General features: G+C 39.2%; 1 protein-coding gene across 1 annotated transcript in view; it reads right to left on the reverse strand.

The window, feature by feature from the left end:
* Positions 1 to 261: 261 nt before the first annotated feature.
* Positions 262 to 27001, reverse strand: part of LOC106964001 (netrin receptor UNC5D-like) — a 40358-nt gene continuing 13618 nt past the window's right edge. The window contains exons 4-9 of the mRNA XM_015059213.1: positions 23979 to 24147; positions 20680 to 20910; positions 9425 to 9574; positions 6977 to 7141; positions 5381 to 5559; positions 262 to 2685 (exon numbers count right to left, since the gene is read on the reverse strand). Of these exons, the coding sequence (XP_014914699.1) occupies positions 2490 to 2685; positions 5381 to 5559; positions 6977 to 7141; positions 9425 to 9574; positions 20680 to 20910; positions 23979 to 24147 (1090 nt within the window). The 3' untranslated portion in view covers positions 262 to 2489. The remainder of the gene's footprint in view (positions 2686 to 5380; positions 5560 to 6976; positions 7142 to 9424; positions 9575 to 20679; positions 20911 to 23978; positions 24148 to 27001) is intronic.

Consider the following 27001-nt stretch of genomic DNA (forward strand, 5'->3'; position numbering starts at 1 on the left):
AGTCAGATTTTTGGTTGCTGGTTTTCAGGTTTCCAACCTTATCACCAGAACAAATCCCAAGATAAACAAGCGAGTAAGCTAGTAGCCACCTGAGAGTTTTAGCTCTTTCTCAAAAGCTACGAGTGGAAAAGGATTGACCTCATTGAGGGATTTAAGAGTTTTTAAAAACCGCTTTTCCACTTGTCTAGTTATTCAAGTCAACTTTAGTGAGCACAATTATCTCCACAATTACTGACTNTCCAGAAGCCATTGTGTCATTCCTGGTGAAGATGGGTCAAAAAAAAAAAAAAAAAAAAAACCTGAAAGCAAATTCACCTTTCATAGCAGTGGCAAAATCTTCAATTAAATTTAGAAAAATTCAGCCATTTATTTAATAAAGTAACAAAAAAAATGTTCTACTTATTTTAAGGTATAATATCCTGTTTAAGCTGACCACTGTGTGCCTGGGAACTTTTAATAAGTAATTCATGACTTCATGCTGTATAAACACCATGAACCACAGAGGCTGTGTTTTTTTTGCCACTGGCCTTTATGTAGGATAATTATCTTGTTTCCACATACAGTAATGAAGAAAAACAAAAACAAAAAAACACTATAAAGCTTTTTGTTACGAAAACTGCAGCACAGACTAATCTCCTGGGATCTCCGTAGCAACTATTGGACACATAAGATAGAAAAAACATTTCTGTCCTACCAACACAAACATAAACATGTGCTTACTAAAGTGTGGCGAGTTTCTAATTGGAACCATGTTTGGTAAAAATTGAGCTTTTCTCCTTTAAATAATCATCAACGTGGGACACGGTGGAGGATCTGTTATGCTTTGGGTGAACCAGGTGGATTCTGGGTAGAAAAGTGACTGAACATTAGGTCATTCTAAAGGACAATAATTATATGATAATTATGAAACGAGTACTGGCATCATAGCTGTTTATAACTTGTTTGTTTTGTGAAAGGAAAGGATAAACTATTATTTCTCCATAGTAAATGCACTCAAATTACATTCTCAACATAAGATTATGGCACTGAAATAAAAGTTGCATTTATTTTAAGGCTTCTTCCACAGCACCAATAGGTTCTGTATATACTTTTTTTCACAAATCTAAAACCCAATTCCATATAAAATCATTAGAAGGGGGGATGTCAGGGGTCTCAGTTTCATCTTTTATTTGAACACCAGATTCCTTCATCACGCCGTAATGTGGGCCGCCTGGTCTTCAAGAGGTAAATGAGTTAAGCAGATGGAAAGCGAGTCCCAACACCGAGTTGAACACAAAGTCACTTTATTATTAATCTAAGGAGCCTCTGATTGCAGGGACTTTTTTTTTTTTTTTTTAAAGCTGAGTCAGCAGAAGATTGCTGCTGGTGAGGCTGACGATGATGCAGTGGTAATTGACAAACTCCGGCTGCAGGAGACTCCGCTCTGACCGCACATCAAAAATCCAAATTTGAACTCAACCTATAGCAGGAGGAGAAGAAGAAGAAGAAGAAGAAAAAAAAGCCCCGGGGATCTTGGAAATACACCCCACTTCACTGGTGCCAGAAACATGAAGGCTGTGTGGGATGAAGTCACATGTCACACATTAAATTTCCTCCAAATTAACCAGACGCTGATTACTTGAACTCACAGGGTGGGTTGGGTTGATGTGTGTGTGTGTGTGTGTGCGTGTGTGTGTGTGTGTGTGTGTGCAGTGGGTTTTGGGGGGTAAGTGGTTCACCTCTGGCTGCTTTTCCAGATGAGGCACAGATCAGCTCGTTCCTCCTCTGCAGCCTCTGCTTTGATATTTTTCTCCGTCTGCCGCCGGTTGAAAAATCCTCCTGTATGCTTGTGGCTCATTCTTAAAATTACAGCTATCAGCGTGATTCATCCGTCCATTATTGTCTCAGCAAGTGGACGAGTATCCTTTTAGATACTAATCACTGTTAGTGTCTATGACCTTATGGAATGGAGAGGGGAAAAAAAAGCTTTATATCTTTCTTCCTGTTTAAATCAAAACTACAGAGACATTGAATTTACACTGAAGAAAATAAGTTTCATTAGAAATCTATAAAATGAATGAGAAAATACTGTAAGGATATCTTTTTTTGTTGTTCCGGCCACTTGGATTATTTGATTACGTCTGGTTCTGAAAGGGTGCGTTTGAAAACGACTCCGTCCTGGTTGAAGGAAACCCTTCACACGTACGTCTAAAATCAGAAACTACGAGCGGCTGGATTGAGCTTCGGAGGTTTTATTTGGGGGCGTTTCTCCGTCGTAAGGTGGTTCACCTCGCTGACGACCTTTCCCCAAAACGCATCGGTACCTCTCGTAACACAAACGCTCGATCTGTCCTCGACTTCATCGTGTCTTGTGTGGACCATTTGGTTTATCAGAGGTGTTCCTTTAGTAACAGTCTCCTCCTCTCGGCGGGTATGTCGGCACACCCGATCGTTGGCGTTCATGCAGTAAAGGTCTGTCGGGATTCGGACTGCGCCAGAAACCCTTTCCCCTACCCGAGTCTCGTCAGCTCAGAGTCTTCGTTGCTGCAGCCGAGAGCGCCGGCCTCCCGGGGGGACTGGACCTTTCCGATTTCTTCAAGGGCGCTGGCCAGAGAGTCCAGGTCCCCGGGGTCCTGGTGCTGCGCTTCCCACAGGCTCAGAATCACCGACGACGGGCTCTCCTGGCATGCAAAGTAGCCCAGGTTCCTACGGGTTGGAGAAATGGATGCATTTTAAAAATAAATCAAGGAAATGATGTGATTATAACAAGAAAGAGATTCACAGTCAAATAAATGAGGTGATGTTTGGGATTTTTTTACTATAAATTGACAGAAATTATGTTTTTTTTTTTCTTGTAGGTGCATCTGAAGGATATCTTTAGTGAATACTGTATGAAAAAACTGATTTGATTTAAAATAGAAGTTTCACAAAAAAATTACATAATTAATCACAAGCAGCCAAGAGGCCGACGGTAATCCGGTAACCCGTAGTCAGGATTAGAAAATCTGTTGAAGCTCGTGGTTGTAATGTGACAAAAACGTGAAAACTTTCAAAAGGCTTAAAGATTTTAGCAAAGCGCTGTTTTTGTGCGTTATTTTAGAATTCTCAGTTACAAAATATAAAAAGACAATCAGAAATGATGGATGAATCAAATCGACTGATGCAGGTGTGATGCATTCACATCTCTGTGTTCAGTTTGACAACAACTTACTGTGACGTCAAACGCTCAAAGTTCAACGTTTTACATCTAAAGCCAAATGTAAGGAAATCTCAGCAACACTTTGACGGGATGTGCATAAGACTGACATGACACGGTCATAAATACGACATAACATCTGTTATGAACATAAAGAAGTCTTTATGAATGTTTATGACTGTTGTCATGAAGAAAAATAATGACAATTTTAATGCAAAGTTGCTTTAAAAGTGTCAACATTTACCGAATAAAGATCTCAGTCATAAACATTCATAGACACCTTCATGTTCATATAGCAGATGCTATGTCGTATTTATGATGGTGTTCATGTCAGTCTTATGCACATCCCTTCAAATAAAGGTTAACAAAATGTCTACACATTTCCATCTCTTATTGAGTTTCACATCTAATTGATTGGCTTTATAAGAAGTTATATGATTTGTAGAGTGCTGATCCTCCATATCTTTAAATTTTGTTCTTCACAGAGGATTTGTCCGTACTGGAGACATTTTTACTGACAATGTGGTTCGCCTTTTTTGACAAGGTGGGGCCTTTCAGTCGTTTTATATATAGCATATATATTTCTTGTCTCATCTCCATATTGCTTTGTAATATATGCATCACAAGCCAGTCAAAACTCTAAAACGGAACAAGTCTCAGAGGTATTGTGGAATGTATTTTATTTAAAGGAATGCAGAGTGTGCAGCTGTTTGACGTTTTCTCTTTTCATATTAACACAATAGTTTCATCTAACACATGGCAGATTGCTGCACGTCAACAAGTGTTTTCCCTCTGAAATATAAGTAATAAATCAGCCTTTATGCTGCAGCACCTTCAAACAGTATTCACACAATTTGACACACACACACACACACACACACACACACACACGCACACACACACACACACACACACACACTTTTACAAATAAAAGTTTAAGGATGTATTTCGTTGGGGTAAACAGTGCATAACAGTGACATGAAAGGAAAATGGCACGAGTTTCAAAGTTTTATAGAAACTGAATTTTGTCTATGTTAGTACTTTATGAAAATTATAGGCATGAAAAGTTCAGATTAGATAAGCACATAAGATGTTTTAAAATGTGAAGGACCTTTTATTAGTTTCCGTTCCCTCATCCAGCAGAGGCTACTTAAACAGACTCACATTTGTTCTTTACCTTCATTACTCTTACAAAGTCTCTCCAACAGAGGGCACTGTTTCATCACAGTGACATTTCATCCTGCTGCCTGTCTCCTATTTTGCTCTCTTTTCCACTTCCTCATCCTCCTTATGTCATTATGTTCCCACACATTCACAGAAATAATTACAGAAATCAGCTTAAGTAGGTAGAGACATTCTTATGACATGCTTCTCAGCGTGTTTGACTATGTCGTAAAAAAAAAACAACAACAAAAAAACAACAACTCTGAAATCCGTTCCCATTTCTCAGCTACAGATGTTTGTTTTCAGACCCGTTTAGGCAAAGCTCCCCTAATTGTGCAGTTGGCGCATAGTTTCCCAGTTAACTTTTTTTTTTTTTTTCCCCCTCGTCTCGCGTTCCTCTAACCGAAGAGAAACAAAGGCAGTCGCGAGCCGACCGCAAAGATCTGAGAGCGGTCGTGGCAATAAGCACTTGATTATTGACTTCTCCTCTGAAGCACAAGCGGAGATCAGCGCATCTCCAAATAAATAAAATCCTCCCACGCCCACACAAACACTGACCTGACACGAGCTCCTGAGTGTTCAGCAGGGGCGGGGGAAGACGGAGCGGGCGTAGCTGCTGCTGCTGCTGCTAATGAGAAGCGCGAACACGAACACATTTTATCGCCAGAGGGCAGGGCTGTCATCAGTCAGAGACCTTTCCTCAGATTTCTGCAAGGCACCACATCCGCTTTGCAGCTACTGTATGTTAAACTGTGCTAAAGTCGACCCCAGCGCCCTGCTACCCCCCCCCCTGCCTTCTCGCCTTCTACGTACATGTTTTAGATCTATAATGAAATCAGCAGAGTGGTGCGCAAGTGAAGGCTGGTAGGCGATGAAAGATAAAGTCTGACACTGGCTTAATTCCTGCCTAAACGCGCGATTCAGAAGGAGAGCTGTGTTTGCACTGACAGAGGAATGAGTTACGCTGCGCTTCAGAACAGAAGCTTCATGGGAAGACGAGCCAGTGGAGTCGGCGTGGAACGTGAAGGCTTTCGTTCAGACCTGTCTATGTGGAGCTTCTGAGCCAGCAGCTGCCAGTCCTTCCCGTTGGCGTTGGCCGTGTCAAAGGTGGCGCTGATCCGCTGCCGGATGGACGGGGGGATTTTGAAGGCCTTCGATCCTGTCTGAGAGGTGATGGTGCAGTCGGACTGCGTGAAAAAGGGAACCGCTCCTTTTTCGTTCTGGAAGCGGAAGAGGAGGAAAGAGAGAAGATGAAGGACAAAGAGTCACCGAGACAATGCAGAAAAGTTCATTCAGCGAGCTCTTGAATCAGATCGATCACATCACAATCCATGTATACCATTTGGTATTTACCCTCCTACAGGTTTGAATGTTCAATTGAATGCTAAGATCATCAACCAAATTTTGATGTCAGACTAAAGACTTCGTTCACACAGCAGGCGAATGCGACTCAAATCCGCTTTCTTTGCCTATTTTTTTTTCTGCGTACACGCACCTTTCCCACTCCAGTCTGAACATCCCAATACTGATATTTTCATTTCCCCCAAAATTCAATCTGTGTCACTTCCATATATGGTACTAATTTGAACACTTATCCAACATTTTCCAAAGCTCTGCAGTCTCAACAGTTAGGTCTCATTTGGCTTTTATGTCACCGATGTGAGAAATGCCTCGTTATTTTGCACAAGAAGAAACCAGACGCGGTAAATGTGGATGCAAACAATGGCTGAAAATTATGATTACAAACTTAAGAGAGACGTCTGTCGCTGCAGCGCATCAGATCACAATCCCACCACTCTTCGCTCCGACTGCATCCAAACAGACTTCCCTGCAGAAGCTGCAGTCGGCGCTCCACAAAAGCCCGTCGCTATTAGTCGTGCTTTCTTTTTATTAGCTTCCTCCGGGTTGTCCTGGTTTTGTAACAGTTCTCTCAGTTTTCATTGCTGAACAAACTTTAAAATTTCATCCACTGTTATTTCCGTAACCTGCTGTGTGATGTCTTCTGCGCATGAGGGTTGCTTTGAGGTCATAAACCATTCAGACAGAAATTTGATTTAAATAGTAGTAATAAAGGCCAGGCAAAAAAAAATAAAAAAAAAATTTCAGAAATAAAATCTGAATTGAGCATCAAACCCTGCTGTGTGCATGTAGCCAAAGATAACCTTAACATTCAAACGATGCTAATCTGTGATCAACCACATATTTCAGTTAGTTAGTTAGGACTGGGGGAACTGGGAGAAGGCAGTGGAGCTCGACTTTTCCACAGATTATCTGTCTTATACTATCCTGTCATGACAGAGTGAGAGTTTTAACAAGTATGTAAAAAAATATATAATTAAACATGTATTTCTGTTAAAGCTACTTCAGCTTTAAATACGACTGAGGATCTGTGCAATCACCTGAAACAAGCTGTTCATGCTAAACAAGGTTCTGCAGTGTGTTTGTGTGTGCAGTGGGTGATTACTGTCTCCCACTGAACCACGCTGGCTTAGAAAACTGTATTTACTCTCCACATTTCTGCTTGATATTAAAATTCGCTTGACGAACTGAAACATGTAAGTGACAAAAAATAAATAAATAAATAAATCAGTAAGTCTTTCAGATACGTATTCGCAGCGCTGCATCAGTGCGGCTCACCTCCACGACAGACGTGTAGATCTGGAGTATCTGCTCCTCTCCTGTGACCTGCCGCACGCTGATCTTGCAGGACAGCTGAGACGAGGAGAGGCTGTAGCGCTCCAGAGAGAAGGCACACTGCAGGGGACACCGGTTACTGGCCCACACCTGAGAAAAGGAGAACTCCTGCGGAGCCGAGAGAGACGGAGGGCGGGGCGGGATGACGGGATTAGGCTGGGTGGACGGGAAGACTCGTTGAATTCGACATGGGTCGGCTAATGTTTCTGAATCTCACTCTGCCCCTCTGCATGCTTAATTACGAGTGAGCGAGTGGCCTTGTTAGCCGATCGATGACGTTAACGAATCAAGAAGCTTCACCGGGAGTTATAAAGTATCTTGTACAGAGAGAAAATGCAATAATTTGAGAAATTTCAGGTGTTATGTGGAGGATGTGCTGCTAAATCTAAAAAAAAAGAGATGTTGCTAGCATAATGCTAGCACCCGTTATAAATATTTGATTTATACTCTATAAGTCAGGATTCACCTATTAACGTTCCCCTTATTACTCTAAATGTTTTCTGTCTACAGAAGTAACAGCCAACAGTGTGTACCTTGAAGTACATTTTTTATTTTTAAATCAAATGAAACTGAAAATTGGGATAATATGTTGGATTCAACATTGCTACCTCCATCAGTGTCCCTACAGCCCTTTGTTCCTCTCTTTTATATTAGATTCTTCTTAGCATTAACATTCTGGAAACTGAAAATAGACAAGTCAGACCTAAAGGAGAAACATAATTCAGTATTTTTCAGAAATAAATGAAAGTGAAGAGCACGCTTTGTCACTATTCCACTTGTTCTGAATGTACATGGACGTTACGGTAAGAACCTATTTGCTTGTCGCCATTTCCTGACTTGTGAAGATAAACACGCATGATGACTCGAGTGGCTTGTTTTGTCATGTTTCTCAGTCTGAGGATGGGTTCAGAAATATCCATCTCTCTGCGCCATGTAATATTTATGCTGCAGGAACACAGGATGCTCAGGGATTACCAATAAAACATTTCCAAACACACTGATCGACTTTAAAAAGTACAAACACAAGCAAATCTTTATCTGAATGATCGTAGTACCTGCGATTTTGCAGAAAACAAGTTATTATATTCCTACTAAACAAATTGCAGGTTCCATTTAACAAAAAAAAACAAAACAATAAATTACAGTGTAAGATTACGGCAACTGCAATAATACATTAATTTGGTTCACCGCGGTGCTGGGGGCAAGTGCTAAGGGTGATGTTTTACTTTATACAGTGGCGTTCTTAGGTGGAAAAACATATTAATAGAATAAAAACACATTTATCATCTTAAAAAGGCAGCATTTTATTTCTTTCCTTGGGAGCTTCTACATCCCACTACTGTTTATGCAGGAAAAATAAGGAGTAATACTAATCATTGAACTGTTTAGTTTGCAGAACGTTTGTTACAGATCATACCACTTGGTTAAGAGAAGGAAAAAGTGTAAAGCAAAGTCCACGACATCAGAACTAGTTCATTTTGAGCTTTAACCTCAACTCTAAATATATATATTTTACTGAACTGCATTAGTTTGAGGATTTATTGTCTTATTCTTCTCCTCTCCTCCACAGTCCTGCTGCTAAGCTTGTATCTTAATGCCGATCTTTAGACGGGGATCAATGTCGTGATTATAGAATTAGGGCGAGAGATCCCTTAACGCTCACAGTTTGCTCTGCATTTCCACCTCAGATGTAGCAAAGCTTTAGAAAGCAGAGCTACATCTGCTGAGCATATGCAGGCTGGGGCACGCTGTTCCAGCTGCCGCCGCTCGCTGCTGCGTGACCCAGACGCTGCTGCAGCCGGAACGGGTCAAAACGCAGTTGTACAGATGAATCATCCGGTCTTCAGACCCATCAGAAAAGGACAGCCACTTATAACTGCCTGCTTTAGGTGGCAGTCATGTCTGAATTAGAGCCCGTAGCCGTCTTCCTGGTCGAGTCTTCGGGTTTCCTCGTTGGTATTCTGGAGGTGCTACGGTGGGCTAATTCTGCTAATAAGATGTCGCTGGTGGGATAAACATCACAGGGCAGAACAGAACATGCAGCATGAAGACCCCTAGGAAGATAACTATGATATATCTGTGTGTGTGTGTGTGTGTGTGCGTTTTCCTGCCTACTAGTCATAATTAAGTTTGTAATGGTGCGTGTGTGGGTGAGATAGCTAGCCTCCTACTGTGCCCTGCTGCTGCCCTTTAGCTTTGATGTGACCAAGCAAGCAAAAGGTGTGTGTGTGATGGAAGAGTGAGGCTGCCGATGAAAACCAGGGCGAGCGCCTTCTTTTCATGCACATGGTCGCCACGGAGCCGCTTGCAGTTTCGACTTTAACGCCGATAAACTCGTTGTGAACACTTCTCGCCATTTTGCGCAACAGTCAAGGATGGAAACAGTCCAACCTGGCAGGTGGTGAAAGGCTTGATGCTCCAGAGTAACCGCGGGACGTCCTGGATGGACACCTGGAGGCTGAACGTGTTCCCCTTGAACAGCAGAATTTTGGGTTCTTCGAGGAGCCGCCCGCCCCTGCTGCGCTCCCCCACCACCACCTCCTGATAGGGAACGAGACAATTGAACAGGATTTTTGTTTTTGTCTTTGGCACAGAAGGAAAGGAAGATGGTTGCCTTACAAAATAATTTATTTTGCTACATTTTTTACCATCACAGCTGCAACAATTGAAGGTACTGCTAAATACTGCCAAGATAATACAAATATTTTTTTTGGCCGATCTGGAAACACCAAGTGAGAGACAACTGGAACTCATCGTACGTTTCATAAAAATGGAGGTGGCAGCAGCATACTGTGTGGATGCTTTCATTTAACAAGGACAGGGAAGAAAACCTCCTATAGTTGCAAAAGACTTGAGAACCTTCCAACAAGATAATCACATCAAACTTACAGTCAGTTCGCAAAACAGAATGGTTTACACCAAAGAAAATCTGTGTTAAAGTGGCCCAGTCAAAGTCCAGACCTATTTAGATAAAATTTTTAATTTGTGGGAAAACATGACACTTGAGATGAGCATATGCCCTCCATTTAATCAGACTGAGCTCCAGCTATTCTCCTGAAAAATCAGTTTTAGCCAACAATTATTTTGTTGCCTAAACAACAAAAATGTTTTTCTTTTTTTCTTTTCATTGAAAATAAAAAAAAACCAGAAAAGTTTTACAGGAAAAATTTCCTGAAAAATTTTTCAGGGAACTTTACAGTGAAAAGATTTGACAGTGTTACAGTGTGTTCACACGGTGAAGACTTGAACAAACTCTACAGGTTTACCTGTAGATGTTTTTTCTGTCTTCTAATGTCGACAGAAGAAGGATTAACAACAAACTTTGTTGTTTTATTTCCAAGGCAAACTATGGTTCATCTAAAACACAAAGGCTTCCTTTAGCTTCTCAGATTTTCACCCAAGTTTTTTTCCAGTTTTCATTTTTGACAGTAATGCACCCGTCCTTAAGTTCAAAGTCTAGATTTGGTCAAAATGAGCGGGTGGAGAAATTCTCTCTTGGCTGTGATGCGGCTCCCTCCTGATATTTTCACAGACAAAAAAGACGAAAAGATTTCTCATATAAAAATAAAACTCTGAGCAGAACAGATGAATGTTAGATAACCTTATTGCAGAACACAATTAAAATGGCTCTGTGCTGAAAACCAGATCAAATTTTTAAAAGAAGTTGTCAAATAATAAAAGAGAAACATGATTCAAGCAAACGATGTTTGCTTGAATTTTTTATGACTGGCTGGGAAACAAAAGTGTGTAAAACACCAAGGAGAGAAAAAGAGTGTGAAAAAGTGATTCAATCAATTTGTACTTGAAAATGTGTTTTTGATGGTCTTGCTATATTAAAAAAAGATCAAATTATATTAAAAAAGTAAAAAATGTCAGCAGTAAACTAAGGCCTGCATGATTTCAAACATCTGCATAAAATAAGTAATCAGTATCTCTATAGTCATAGCAGCATAAAGGGCACAATATTTCACTTAATATCTAAGAATTAAAGAGAGAAATGCAGCCGTGTGGAAAGCAGCCCTCAATAAATTGTCGGTGCTTGCCCTCTGTTTCCAGACAAAATAGCTGCAGTGAAAAAAGGTCTACTGCATGAAAAATTAGCCAAATGCCAGCTTAGAGGCAGGTGGACAAAAAACAAAAAAAAACTGAAGGACTTTGTCTATAAAAGAGAAAAACAAAGGTTCTTCTCTTGGCAGACAAGCAAAAAAAAACAAACAAACAAAAAAAAACAAACCAAAAAACAAAAGAGGTTGACAGTAATTAAAAGCTTCCCAGGATGACAACCAAAAGAGGACACAATAATCTGACAGAGAACAAAGTAGGCCACACCGAGAGGAGAACAATGGACAAAAACCGCAGCAAAAGGAAAAATTACCTCAAAGCACAGATCAAGCATTCATACCTCATTTTGTTCCTTCTGTGAACCATGTTGGGGTTTTCAACAGATGTGAAGATTCATCAATTATCTGATTATGTGAGCATGAGCTGACATTTTAACAGCTAATGTTTACAGTGCAGTAAACGAAGGATAATCCATGTTAAATGATAAACATTGGCTAACAATTATTATAAAACAAGTACATACAGCATAACAATGTATTTTTTTTACTGCTATAAGTATATGGGTAATGATCACTGAGTTGATTTAATGTTTCATACCTTTGCAGTTTTAGGTTTTTGGTGTCTGGCATTTTTATGTATGAAAAGGAGCTTACAGCAGCGCCTATTCATCAATTTGTACCCGACCTGAAGTTATTTTCTATAATCTATTCATAATACACTGGAAAGAAAATACATATGACTCCAGTAGTTAGTATCTGTCAGCAGGAGATTATGCAGTTATTCTGTTTGGATCAGCATAGTGCAGATGTGGGTTTGCATCCTCTCTGCAATACTTTAACAATAACAATACTTTAAAGCTTTCTGACGCTTTCGCTTTTAACTATTGTAAAAAAAAAAAAAAGAAAAAAAAAAGAAATGGCTCACATCCCACCTTGATGGTAAGCGCCATCGCTAAGCTAACAAGGCCAAGCAACCATGAAGTGATGACGGCAGGATTTGGACCTGAACTCAGCTCAGTTCGACCAACTGGATGTTGCCTAAGATTGATGAGGTCCAACCAGCAGTGGACAAACAGGGCCGTCATTAATCTTCCCGTAAGTTGCCTGCATGAGACACAAGTCAGTGACTCGGGGATCTCATGGATGCATTCTTCAAGCTCCCAGACTCTATCTGCTCTGGTCATTGACTTGAAACACCAGGTGTCAAAGCCCAGCCCTCGAGACTTTCAGATTGTGTCTCTGAAATGATTTAAAAGGAACACTGTGGAGGTAATTTAGCCATTCGACTCAAGTGTGTTGGACCCCGGGGATGCATCTAAAAGTTTCTGGACACCGACCCTCGAGTTACTAGAGTGACCGCCTGGCTCAGTCTTTGGCTGGGACTGTTTGGACTGACAGAGAAAATGCCACAGCTGAAACCAGATGAGGGAGCGTCTCCATCGCAAACGACCAGGAACTTATCATCATGGAGGCTCGAGGAATCCAGGAGCTCTGAGTAACGCTGATCAGCGCATTTGGAAATGGGGACATTTGTTACCCCAAAGTCCTGAATCAGAGGGACCAGAAGGTACTAATGGAGTTTGGCTATCAACGTCATTTTGATTTTTTGTGCTGCCAGTTTCTGCATTAACGTTTGCTGTCCAGAAAATTAAATTCTTCCCTGAAGTTCAAGCCTTCCAGACTAGTATCTGCATACTTTCTCTTTTTTTTAAAATTCAATTTAAAGTGTTTCTATTAATTCTTTGGTTTATAGACACAAACAGTGTCTATTATGAGCTAAAATAAGAAATACTTTTTTCATCAGCACAACTAATGGATGGAGTCTCTCTTCGCGTTTCTTTCATTCATGGTTTCACTTATTAGCCGTAGTTTTCTTTTCTCTACTTCTGAGCAGTTTCCATCGGACGACGTCTGAGATGCAGATTCATTATGGTTACATATGAATATTTAACAGCTGTTGATTTTAACACGCAGCAGCTTCTGTAACAGCTTTAAATTACATTTTAAGGAAATTGTAGAAAACTTTGTAAAATGACTTTAATTGGAGTGAGAAACTGTGTTATCTGCTGTATGGTTTTCACAAGATGTCAACATTCTCACTGTACGGTAATTAAAATTCATAAGCATAACACGGACTAACCAAGAATAGAAAAAGTGGGACTTTCATCTGCTTCCATTCACTTACACTATATCGGAAGAAAACAATGCAATTAGCACACTGAAATGACTTGCTATGGTGTTATGTGTTGTTGGAAACAAGCAGAATGAAAATGGAAAAAATATTTAAGAGCTGAAAAATATACATATTTGTAATACTTCACTTTACTTCTATAAACCGAGACTGTGAGGTGTTTCAATGAAAATTCTTCTCAGGTAGAAACCTCCCTCAAAAAGGAAAAAACAACAAAAAATCTGCACTTTCTTTTTTTTTTTGACTGTCGATATACTTTTTATCGATGCTGGATGTGTGCAATTGTGTAGTGCACTTTGCAGATAATTCTGGGAAAAAAAAATAAGACAATGCCAAGTGTGCAGGCTGCCTATCGATTTTCAAGCTCACAGGGGAAATTATTGCATGAAGCACAAAAGAAAACAAAAGCAAGGAAGAAAAACAGAAAAAAAAACCCACAAAGAGACCAAATAACCATGTGTCACTGATGGAGAAGTAGAGTGAGTTGACTCTTGGCACCTACATCCAATTTCTCGTTGAGTACTTGCAATTTTGTCTCTCAAATGAAGCTAGTACTGATGCAGAACAAGTGGGTAGTGAGAGGCAACTAACGGGACCATTTCAGAAAAACCTCTGGTTTTGTTTGTTGGGCTCAGATGGTACAATGGCTGCTGCAGAATTTCTCTCTGACCGAAAAGAACGGTTTCAAAGAAAAGAAAAAATGCAAAAAAAAAAAAAAGGACTGAACCGCGTTTCCACATAGCTCCAAACTCAAGAACAAGGCGGTGAACCCCCGCTTCGGGTGTCGAGTTGTGCCTCATTTTAACGTGTTCAAGTGCTTTACAGATGAAATGTGTTGCAGAAACACATTTAATTAACAGACAGCAAATTAAACCGCGCAAATAAAGGGCAGGGAAGCAACCCTGGAGCATCTGTTGTCTTTGTAATTAAAAGTCCTTCTTTGTCTCCTCGTCATCAAGCGTCTCCCAGTGGCAATGTTACTTAACAAGTGGATCTTCAACGGAGCGCTGCACAGGCTGCTTCCACACGCAACACTGCTGGAGCCTTATACCATTTGATAAACTTGTATGTTACACAAGAAATCTTCAGGGAGCCATTGCTTTTAGTCTTACAACTAATGCGCTTTAAGACCCACAGTAAGCAGTTTGTTGAAAACATTCAGCACTGCGTGGATTTTCACAGGTATATGAAATTCATGGTGAAATTAGAGCTACCTCTAGCCCAGCGATAACGTTTTGTAACTTATAGGGAATTCTTTATTATTTGTATAAAGCACTGAAATAGCATTGTATCAAGATTTTTTTTATAACTTATGGTGATATAGGAGATTTAAATCTTAGCACCTTTTGTTTGATTGCTAGAGTTGTCACTTTATTTGACAATCTCAAGGTAAGTGAATTTAATAATTTTTTTGTTTGACAGACCTGCAAGCTCATCATGATACAATCCTTGGTGCGAGGCCCTTTTCCTTGGCTTTATTTGGCACTGTGACTGTTTTACACGTTCACTTTGTCTTCTTTTTCTCTACTCACCTGGACTTTGTTGCCAATAAAGGCATCTGCTTTTCACTTAGAGAGTTCTTTGCTCAGGATGAAAAATGTCTCGGTTCTCCTTATTTCTTGTAAGACTGCCATCCCATTTACAAACAACAAGCTATTTTTGTCAAGGCAAGATATGATGTCTAGTTCTGTTCCTTGTCCTCCTGGAAAACACTATTGCATATCTCCTTTGCATTCCAGTAATGTAACAATATAGGCTGCCTTAGCTAAATAATGCTTCAGCATTACCTTCCTACAAGTCTAATGCTGCAGCAGAGGCCATCGGATCACCAGCTAAGCCAGGCTGCTGCCAAGTTGGATTTGGATTTTAAATAACTTTTGTTCAATCAAGAATGTCGGGCATAGAAGGAAATGAGAGACAAAAGCTGACAAAAAAAAAAAACAATGTGAAAGTTGTAGCCATTTTAGACAAAAATACTTTTTTTATTTAATTAAAAAGGTGTCGGGTCAAAATGTGTTCGGCATAAAGAAATTGCGATCTACTTTCTGATTTATTCACTGACCAATAAGGAGCGCTCATCTGTGCATGAGGCTCTGACGCTTCATCAGGAAATAAACAAGTTGTGAAAAGAAAGTTGAACACATATTAATTACAAAGTTACACACATATTAATGGAAAATTTTGGCAAGGGATTATAGCAACCTGAGCCGTTTCCTAACTGTTGAGCAGCTTTTTGGCATTTTGAGTTGAATTTGTGCGATGAGCTCCAAGCTTTAAGGGTCAAAGCTCTTGACCCTAATTTTTATCTACTTCCACAAATTCTATCCATTTAATAAAGATCTATCAGATAAAAGTCTGGACTGTGGTTGAGTTACTACAAAATGTTAATATTACCTCCAATCATTAACTCATACATTAAAAAATGACTTCAAATTATGTAAATCTACTTTGAGTATAAATAATTACATATATTGCATATGTATGCAACTCATGCAAAGTTATGCAAGTATTATCTAAATGTCTCAGTAATGACTCAATGTTTTATATCACATTACTTTATGCAGGCGCTCAGTCTCCTCTGATGAAGAATTTACTCATTTCGGAAGGCTTAAGGCTTAAACCTTGAACGAACAATATTGCGATCTACTTTCTGATTTATTCACTGACGAATAAGGAGCACTCCTGTGCGCATAAAGCTCTGATGATTCATTGTGAAAAAAAACAACACAACCTTTTCCTACTGATTCAACTTAGTCACTATTTAAAGATGTATCAACATGTACATGTTCCATAGAGGTGAAATAATTTTTCACAAAACTCACTTTATGTCTTTAGATATTTTTAGGTATATGCTCACGAAAAGGAAAAACAAATAACTGTGTAGTTTGGTTGTCATGCCTACATAAATCTATCTTTGCAGGATCCTGGTGTTAATATACACCTCCATCACTGCTTTAAGGTAAGCTATCACAGCAAAAAAGGCTAACACCTCCAATTTCAAAAACTGTTGGTTTGCTGGTACAATGATGAGGAGCAGAGAAATAAAGCCGTAATCTGACATTTTTAAAGTTTCTCTCCAAACATCACACAGCACAGAAAAACTAACAGCATAATTGTCTTTAATTTAGGTGAATGACAATAATGTCAGGTGAGTCAATATATTCCCAATAAGGAATGTCAACCCTGTAGCCCTGTTAAAGTAGCTGCAATTAAAAAAANACAAACAGTGTCTATTATGAGCTAAAATAAGAAATACTTTTTTCATCAGCACAACTAATGGATGGAGTCTCTCTTCGCGTTTCTTTCATTCATGGTTTCACTTATTAGCCGTAGTTTTCTTTTCTCTACTTCTGAGCAGTTTCCATCGGACGACGTCTGAGATGCAGATTCATTATGGTTACATATGAATATTTAACAGCTGTTGATTTTAACACGCAGCAGCTTCTGTAACAGCTTTAAATTACATTTTAAGGAAATTGTAGAAAACTTTGTAAAATGACTTTAATTGGAGTGAGAAACTGTGTTATCTGCTGTATGGTTTTCACAAGATGTCAACATTCTCACTGTACGGTAATTAAAATTCATAAGCATAACACGGACTAACCAAGAATAGAAAAAGTGGGACTTTCATCTGCTTCCATTCACTTACACTATATCGGAAGAAAACAATGCAATTAGCACACTGAAATGACTTGCTATGGTGTTATGTGTTGTTGGAAACAAGCAGAATGAAAATGGAAAAAATATTTAAGAGCTGAAAAATATACATATTTGTAATACTTCACTTTACTTCTATAAACCGAGACTGTGAGGTGTTTCAATGAAAATTCTTCTCAGGTAGAAACCTCCCTCAAAAAGGAAAAAACAACAAAAAATCTGCACTTTCTTTTTTTTTTTGACTGTCGATATACTTTTTATCGATGCTGGATGTGTGCAATTGTGTAGTGCACTTTGCAGATAATTCTGGGAAAAAAAAATAAGACAATGCCAAGTGTGCAGGCTGCCTATCGATTTTCAAGCTCACAGGGGAAATTATTGCATGAAGCACAAAAGAAAACAAAAGCAAGGAAGAAAAACAGAAAAAAAAACCCACAAAGAGACCAAATAACCATGTGTCACTGATGGAGAAGTAGAGTGAGTTGACTCTTGGCACCTACATCCAATTTCTCGTTGAGTACTTGCAATTTTGTCTCTCAAATGAAGCTAGTACTGATGCAGAACAAGTGGGTAGTGAGAGGCAACTAACGGGACCATTTCAGAAAAACCTCTGGTTTTGTTTGTTGGGCTCAGATGGTACAATGGCTGCTGCAGAATTTCTCTCTGACCGAAAAGAACGGTTTCAAAGAAAAGAAAAAATGCAAAAAAAAAAAAAAGGACTGAACCGCGTTTCCACATAGCTCCAAACTCAAGAACAAGGCGGTGAACCCCCGCTTCGTGTGTCGAGTTGTGCCTCATTTTAACGTGTTCAAGTGCTTTACAGATGAAATGTGTTGCAGAAACACATTTAATTAACAGACAGCAAATTAAACCGCGCAAATAAAGGGCAGGGAAGCAACCCTGGAGCATCTGTTGTCTTTGTAATTAAAAGTCCTTCTTTGTCTCCTCGTCATCAAGCGTCTCCCAGTGGCAATGTTACTTAACAAGTGGATCTTCAACGGAGCGCTGCACAGGCTGCTTCCACACGCAACACTGCTGGAGCCTTATACCATTTGATAAACTTGTATGTTACACAAGAAATCTTCAGGGAGCCATTGCTTTTAGTCTTACAACTAATGCGCTTTAAGACCCACAGTAAGCAGTTTGTTGAAAACATTCAGCACTGCGTGGATTTTCACAGGTATATGAAATTCATGGTGAAATTAGAGCTACCTCTAGCCCAGCGATAACGTTTTGTAACTTATAGGGAATTCTTTATTATTTGTATAAAGCACTGAAATAGCATTGTATCAAGATTTTTTTTATAACTTATGGTGATATAGGAGATTTAAATCTTAGCACCTTTTGTTTGATTGCTAGAGTTGTCACTTTATTTGACAATCTCAAGGTAAGTGAATTTAATAATTTTTTTGTTTGACAGACCTGCAAGCTCATCATGATACAATCCTTGGTGCGAGGCCCTTTTCCTTGGCTTTATTTGGCACTGTGACTGTTTTACACGTTCACTTTGTCTTCTTTTTCTCTACTCACCTGGACTTTGTTGCCAATAAAGGCATCTGCTTTTCACTTAGAGAGTTCTTTGCTCAGGATGAAAAATGTCTCGGTTCTCCTTATTTCTTGTAAGACTGCCATCCCATTTACAAACAACAAGCTATTTTTGTCAAGGCAAGATATGATGTCTAGTTCTGTTCCTTGTCCTCCTGGAAAACACTATTGCATATCTCCTTTGCATTCCAGTAATGTAACAATATAGGCTGCCTTAGCTAAATAATGCTTCAGCATTACCTTCCTACAAGTCTAATGCTGCAGCAGAGGCCATCGGATCACCAGCTAAGCCAGGCTGCTGCCAAGTTGGATTTGGATTTTAAATAACTTTTGTTCAATCAAGAATGTCGGGCATAGAAGGAAATGAGAGACAAAAGCTGACAAAAAAAAAAAACAATGTGAAAGTTGTAGCCATTTTAGACAAAAATACTTTTTTTATTTAATTAAAAAGGTGTCGGGTCAAAATGTGTTCGGCATAAAGAAATTGCGATCTACTTTCTGATTTATTCACTGACCAATAAGGAGCGCTCATCTGTGCATGAGGCTCTGACGCTTCATCAGGAAATAAACAAGTTGTGAAAAGAAAGTTGAACACATATTAATTACAAAGTTACACACATATTAATGGAAAATTTTGGCAAGGGATTATAGCAACCTGAGCCGTTTCCTAACTGTTGAGCAGCTTTTTGGCATTTTGAGTTGAATTTGTGCGATGAGCTCCAAGCTTTAAGGGTCAAAGCTCTTGACCCTAATTTTTATCTACTTCCACAAATTCTATCCATTTAATAAAGATCTATCAGATAAAAGTCTGGACTGTGGTTGAGTTACTACAAAATGTTAATATTACCTCCAATCATTAACTCATACATTAAAAAATGACTTCAAATTATGTAAATCTACTTTGAGTATAAATAATTACATATATTGCATATGTATGCAACTCATGCAAAGTTATGCAAGTATTATCTAAATGTCTCAGTAATGACTCAATGTTTTATATCACATTACTTTATGCAGGCGCTCAGTCTCCTCTGATGAAGAATTTACTCATTTCGGAAGGCTTAAGGCTTAAACCTTGAACGAACAATATTGCGATCTACTTTCTGATTTATTCACTGACGAATAAGGAGCACTCCTGTGCGCATAAAGCTCTGATGATTCATTGTGAAAAAAAACAACACAACCTTTTCCTACTGATTCAACTTAGTCACTATTTAAAGATGTATCAACATGTACATGTTCCATAGAGGTGAAATAATTTTTCACAAAACTCACTTTATGTCTTTAGATATTTTTAGGTATATGCTCACGAAAAGGAAAAACAAATAACTGTGTAGTTTGGTTGTCATGCCTACATAAATCTATCTTTGCAGGATCCTGGTGTTAATATACACCTCCATCACTGCTTTAAGGTAAGCTATCACAGCAAAAAAGGCTAACACCTCCAATTTCAAAAACTGTTGGTTTGCTGGTACAATGATGAGGAGCAGAGAAATAAAGCCGTAATCTGACATTTTTAAAGTTTCTCTCCAAACATCACACAGCACAGAAAAACTAACAGCATAATTGTCTTTAATTTAGGTGAATGACAATAATGTCAGGTGAGTCAATATATTCCCAATAAGGAATGTCAACCCTGTAGCCCTGTTAAAGTAGCTGCAATTAAAAAAAACAGCCTTCATGAAGCACATTTTGGTCAAAGTTTTTGACTCTTTTCTCATTCCGACAGCTAAAGCTGGAAAATATGTCAATGAGATCAGCTTTCTGATAAACTCAATCAAGTTTTATGAGAACAGAGACAGTAAGAAGTATTTTGACGCATGTGAACAAGCTGCAGAATGAGAATGATAGGTGATAATTGTTGTGGAACAAATTCATACGGAAGTGTAAGCTTAATTAATTTATACTTAGGAGGTGAAACATGTAAGCCAATTACTTCTGTTTTAACCTGAAACCCTAAATATAAAGTAACAGATAAAATAATACAACACACAAAGCATATCTTCACAAAAGATAGCTTCCAAGCTAATATCAATGGGCTTTTCATATATTCAACCTTAATAATTTCTTTGCAAAAAAACAGAGAAACTATAAAAATAAGTTTCTCCATTCTTCACATATAGATTTTACGAAATCAGTATGGAAATTTAAAAAAACAACAACTTTGATATATTACATTTGTTCCCTGATACCTGGAAAGCGTAGGGAGTGTCGTCCACACAGTACACCCTGAGGGTGAAGCCCAGCGAGTTGCTCAGGTCTGGGCTGCCAAAGACGGCTAGCCGCAGTCGCTTGGCAGCCTCCTGGTTCAGCGCCTCCCCGACCAGCGCGTAACGACCCGGCTGCTCCAACAGCACATGGCACCTCTGGGCCTCCAGCAGACAGTAGCAGGACGTGCTCTCCTCATCCACTGACATCACTTCCTTTGGTGGGAGAGGAAAATAAGATAAGTGCTAGATATAGCAGCAGAAGGAAATGCTGTTCAAAAGCAGGGTTTTTATTTGAGTTAAATTTGACAGTGAATCTTTTTGCAAGTCATTTGATTACTTAAGCAAATGATTTACCTTTGACTTTTTTTTAAATCCACATTTTGTAACTTTACTAAGTGTTTTCCAGCTACATAGTGCCATTTTACAGCACAATCAAATAATTATCTTACCTTCAGTTGTTATAAAAATGCTGAGTATATCAAAGATGACTTGAAATAAACAACTTCCTAATTTATCGCCTTGAAATTGAGCCTCTGTCTCTTTAAGAAACTCTTGCTCTTTCTGAAACTCTGCCTTCAGGAAGTCATCACAATGCCGCTCCTCTATTAACTCTTCAACAATTGTTTGGTCGAGTGAGACATAACTTGAAGTTTCCGGTCTACATACTCTGAACCCATTGTAGCTTCAGTGAAACATGGTGGTGACAGCAGTATGATGTGGGGATGCTTCTCTTTAGCAGAGCCATGTAAGCTAGCTGGTCAGAGGTGATAGAAAGATGGATGGAGTTTAAAAGTTTCAGATTGGATCAAACATTTACTCTCAAGTAGGACGACGACACTAAACTTGCAGCCACAAAGCTACAATGGAAAGGTTTAGATCAACGTATACTCATATGGGACAGTGACCTAGTCAAAGTTCAGTCCTAAATAGGGGTACATACCCCAAGTGACTTGTGTCTGTACTTGCAGGGAACGCTGTCTCTATAAATTATTGACTCAGGTGGGCTGGATGCATTTATTTATTTGCAATATCTTTCGAAATCCACATATCACAATGTTTTTCTAATCGACCGGGTCTGGCACAACTTGTGCCGGTCTGTCACATAAAATTCCAATTTGCTGTTGTACTATGCAAATCCTCTTGGAAGGCGTTGTATGAGCATCAGTGTGCTTTCTCAACGTGTGCAGTTTTATTTTTATTTCTTTTTGCTCTAAACCATTAAAATGTGGAATATGAGCGATATCATTAGTGTCATTTACAGATCATTCATTAGGAAACCGTCCAGAAAACCTCGGATAAGAAGCTATACGGAAAAAAAAACAACAACTTGCAAATGAATAATGATGCATCTCTCTTAACAGATGGGGGAGCTGGTAACAGACCAAACGGATTAGCAGGGGGCAGTTGTTTCCAGTGGCCAATTGCTCCTCATCATGTGCTAAGTTCTCCCTGAATCACCTCCTAACGTACCTGCGACCTGGCGGCCCCCTCTGCATATGGCCGAGTAAAGAAAAGCCGAGTGATTTTGTGGCATACAGCTGCTTCAACCCGGGCCCATTAGAGAAGCGGCACACATGACGGATATCTATGATATAGCTCATCCCCCCACCAGGCGACGGCGGCTGGGGGAGAAATGATGGAGTCAAACAAGTGTAAAAAAAAAAAAGCGGAAGCTTAAATGGGAATGGCGCTTAGAGGCAGACGGGGTGAAAGAGAAAAGTGAGGGCAAAGGAAAGAGAGGACAGAATGGGAAAGAGACCTTCATCTTTCATTATATCACTAATTTAGAGATTAGGATTTGAGTGAGCACCCTTCCTGAGATAAAAGCCTCATTAATTCTCCATGACAGAGATGGGCCACGGTGCTACATTCGGAAAATATATTCCCTGTCTTAACCTCCGTCTTCCTGTCCGTGTCTGACCTCCCTCCCCTCCCTCCCGTTCTACGTCGGCGTATAGCTCCCATCAGCAATGGGTATTTTGATAGCTTCCTCTTTGTGCAACACATCTTGTGGCAAATTACATCTGTGTAAATGTCACGGCGAGTGAAAGGACCAGGTAGGCAAAGTCACAGATCCATCCCACCCCTTCGGCCCCCCCACCCCTCCCAGTTCAGGGAGAGTCTGGCTTTGAGGTCACTGTGACCTGATGAGGTCTCCAAAGGCTTTCGATGAGGTTACTTAAACATTAAAAGAGCAGAGAAAACACGGGGAGAAGAATGGTGACTGCGTGGAAGCGATTGCAGGTGTCTGAGTGCTCTTGTGATAGGCTGCTACTCCAAAGGGCAGAGTTGAAGGACTTTTTTACAGCTATTATTTTATTAAAAGAGCTAGATGTGCGAAGGAAGTCGCTCGGCAATCACGGAAATAACACTCTAATGCATCGAGGGAGGGGAGGTCCTGCATCTTTTAAAAGGTGCACTTCACAATTTTTTTTTTCGGTTTTTGCCTACTCACGGACAGCTTTGAGAGAGAGGTGTGCAATTTAGCTTTTTAAGTGTTTTGAATATTTAATTCTGTTTAATCAATTTTTTTTTATATTCTGGCAGCTAGGTGAGATACGTTTTCATTAAAACCTAAATCAAAATAGTTCTCCTGTTTTACTCTGTATCATTTACAGAATTCTTCATTCTTTTGCACTTATTACTCAGAAATTAAAAACAAATTAATTGTAAATAAAAGCTAAATCAGATATATTTATTCAAGTAAAAAAAAAGAGAATTTGTATCTTTAGTAAAAAGTTACTACTACCATTTACTCTATCAAGTCTTTTGGATGTTAAACAGTTTGAGATACAGTTTTAATTACTATATTTTTAATTGTACCAGCCTTAAAATAAGTATCAGCTGAATACATTAAATATATTCTTTTATATTTACACCATGCTATGATGTTATGAGATGATAGCATGTGAACTATTTTTCGGTTCAACACTCCTAAGAACCATTGTAAACGGCATAATGAGGAGCATTGTTGTGATGACGGGTGGAAGGCGGAGTTTGGGAAAGAGCAGAAGTTTCTTAAAGTGACAGAGGCTAATTTCAAGGAATCAAAATGCGACACCAAATTTCTTTTACATCATTTTTTATATCTACCTCCGTCTTATAACAACTGAAGGCAACAGTTCCTTGAGTGTGTAATAAAATGGCACCATGTGCCTTGAAAATACATAATATTCCCCTTTTAAAAGTTTCGTGCACATACTTTGGCATTAAGTGTTGAAGTGATGAGGGAAAATCTCAATCTGCTTACTTTCACTTGAGGATAAAACGAGTTCACTCACCTCCCACTTGTCCTGGATTTGTCTCTTTAACCTGATGGTCCAGTTGTCAGCAGCAACTTCTGCACAGTGTGCTATAGTCATGGCTACTGGACAGGACAGGTCGAGGCCTGGCGGGCCGTATGTGACGGCAGGACTCAAAAAGATCTCTGCCCCGTCCTCCGGCACAGTGCTGCACACATGTAAAATACAGCAGTTTTATGCCTTTTCTCAACAAATGTGCTGCATTAATTCAGTCACTGTGTGTGATAAACAACATATTTTAAACAAGAAGTGCCTAAGACAAGATCTGGAAACATTTTAACTAAAAAAGAAAACGATACTGGACTATTTCTAACAAAAATGGAAATCTGGGTATCAGTAAATAAGGCCACAGCTTAATATTTTGTACATCCTACCGGCTTTAATTATTAAAGATATGTAAATTATTACAAACCTCTTTTGAGCTAAAATAGGTTTTAATTCAGTTTCAGATATTATTCGAAATGAAGGCATCATAAACGATGACTTTAGGTGGCCAAATGTAGCCTTTTTCCTGTCTTTTGTCATATTTAGGGGATTCAGGGTGATTTTACTCAACAAGGACAATTAAGCTGGTCAGAGTTGATAGGAAGATAGAAGGGGTTAAATACAAGAACAAACTTATTTGGGGTTCAAACGACTTGAAACAGGAAGAGAGCGACAATAAAACATACAGTTGGAGCTTCAACAGAAATGTTGATGGGCAATAGTGATCAAGTCAGAGTCAAAACCTGAATTCAATGGAGAATCTGTGGCAAAACTTGGAAATTGATGTTCACAGACGCCCTCCACCCACTCTCACTACAAGTGGGTGAAGAAAAAACTTCAGTCTCTAGATGTCCAGAGAAAGTAGAGACATGCTTTCTCTACCAACAAAGTGTTGACTATTGACTTTGTACGCAGTTTTGTAAACTGGGTGTCAGTTTCCTCCCTTTGGCCTCTAACGTCCTCTAACGTAACGTCCCAATAAAATACATAAAAATGTTTAAGGTTGTAACACGACGAAATGTGAAACAGCGTAGCTGAACGCTTTCATGAGGCACTGTACATCTTTACCTACTGGTCTCTGTGTAATTAGGACTTGGAGTGTAAAACTTACACATGAACACCGTAAACTCAAATCTCTGGACAACCATAATGAATCAATCTCTGACTAGCTGACGTGCAGACACACAGATAGAGGAAGATTAAAGCACCAAGACTAATGGACAGTGAGGGTGGGGAGGACAGGCTTTAGACCGGAGTGTGTAAGCTTTGTGGGTCGATGGAGCTTATGAAGGCTGCTCCGGCCAGCCTGGTGACAGATTAGCCGGGCCAAGCTGCTCTTGGCCAGGGGCCCAAACTTGGCTGGAAGCCCTAAAGACTGAGAGCAATCGATGGGACCACCATCAGTCATGCAGCTGGCCTGGCTGGATACCTCACGTACGCAGGGCACAACGCTGGTGCTGTTGTCGCTGCAGCAGCATGGGTGTTTCTCGGCATCATTAATATAACTGTGGCACAAACGGACCCTAACGTGAGCGCAGAGATGCATCGCAAATGTGGACTGTGTGTCAAATCATACACCAGCGGGGACGAACGCAAAGTATCACCCTTATAGGTTGTGATTTTATGTGTTTTATCCATCACATTTAAACTAATATCGGTGTTCAGTAATTATTCTGAAACCACTACCACTCCGTTCTCCATTTGTCTTGCATTTTAAGTTGTAGGAAGACGTGCAGCCTTAAGTAATATCGACAACACTCCTGCCTCGCCCTTTTATACAACCGATATTGAACCAAACACAATTCTGATCTACAGCTCAGTCAGCCTGCCAAGGAGTTTCTGGACATAAAGTCACCTTCCTAAAATAGTGACCCAAGTTATTTTTTTTGCCCAAGACATCTTATTTAAAACATTACTTAATCTCATACTACATTATGCAGAAGCTCTGTCTGTACTATTAAGATTAAATCATCATAGAATACCTAATGCTTTAAGTGGCTGCAGCAGACAACAGCCTGACCTTTTAGATTAATTTGACCAGAAGTTATTAATGACTGCGATCACTAATAGAAAGTGTATGAAACATTTAACTTTGATTGGACGTCCACGTTACAATTAAATTTGAAAAAACAAGAAAAGAAAATGAGACAAAAGAAATAAGTAACAGACTAAACTGTACACTGCTGATGTCAACACACACAATCTATAAAACATGAAAGCATCAACATACCTCAATATTGTGACAACAGTTGATGTTTCACAAAAAACTCCATATTTTTATCTTTACATTCACTTAAAATGGTTGTTTACATACCCAACACAAGAAGACAAAACATAGGAAACAAGAAAAAAACCTTAAACATGCATGGAAAAATTAGTATGTTGTTTAGAAATATGCATCTCTGTAAAAAAAAAATAAATTAACAAAAATAATAACAAAAAAGATGCAGTGCTTTCAAACCTCAAATAACGCAAAGCAAACAAGTTCATATTCATTTATAAACAACAATACTAATGTTTTAACTCAGGAAGAATTCAGAAATCAATATTTGAAGGAATAACCAGGAGGTTTTCAGTGGGGTTCAGTGGTCAGTGACTTCATTTTTTCCAGAGCTGTATATCAGCAGTGACTGAAAATCAAATGAAAGTTACAAAAGAAGCAATGCATATTCCCTCGTATGGACAATGCTTGTTGTCATTTTCAAATTCAAGTGCCTTAATACAACACTAAATCTCTCATTTGCATTCACCTTCAGCAACTTTCACCATGTCTGGGTGCTCTTCTTTAAAACATGCTAACTGAAGGAGTTATGAAAACTATTCAACTTTTAACAGATGGAGGATTTTTGTGAGTAAGTCTCAACACTAATTTATTATATTTCTGAATATCTGAATAAAAATGATTCAGTTCTGCTGGCAGCTGTGCAGTTTTCCAGCCCTGCATACGTCACCCGTAGACCAGATAACATGTTTGCGTTCGGACTTTTTAACCACCGTTATTCTTCTGACTCAGAGCG

This window comes from Poecilia latipinna, unplaced genomic scaffold (genome assembly GCF_001443285.1).
Source record: "Poecilia latipinna isolate Pla-1442-1.1 unplaced genomic scaffold, P_latipinna-1.0 Scaffold1613, whole genome shotgun sequence".
Classification (NCBI taxonomy): domain Eukaryota; kingdom Metazoa; phylum Chordata; class Actinopteri; order Cyprinodontiformes; family Poeciliidae; genus Poecilia; species Poecilia latipinna.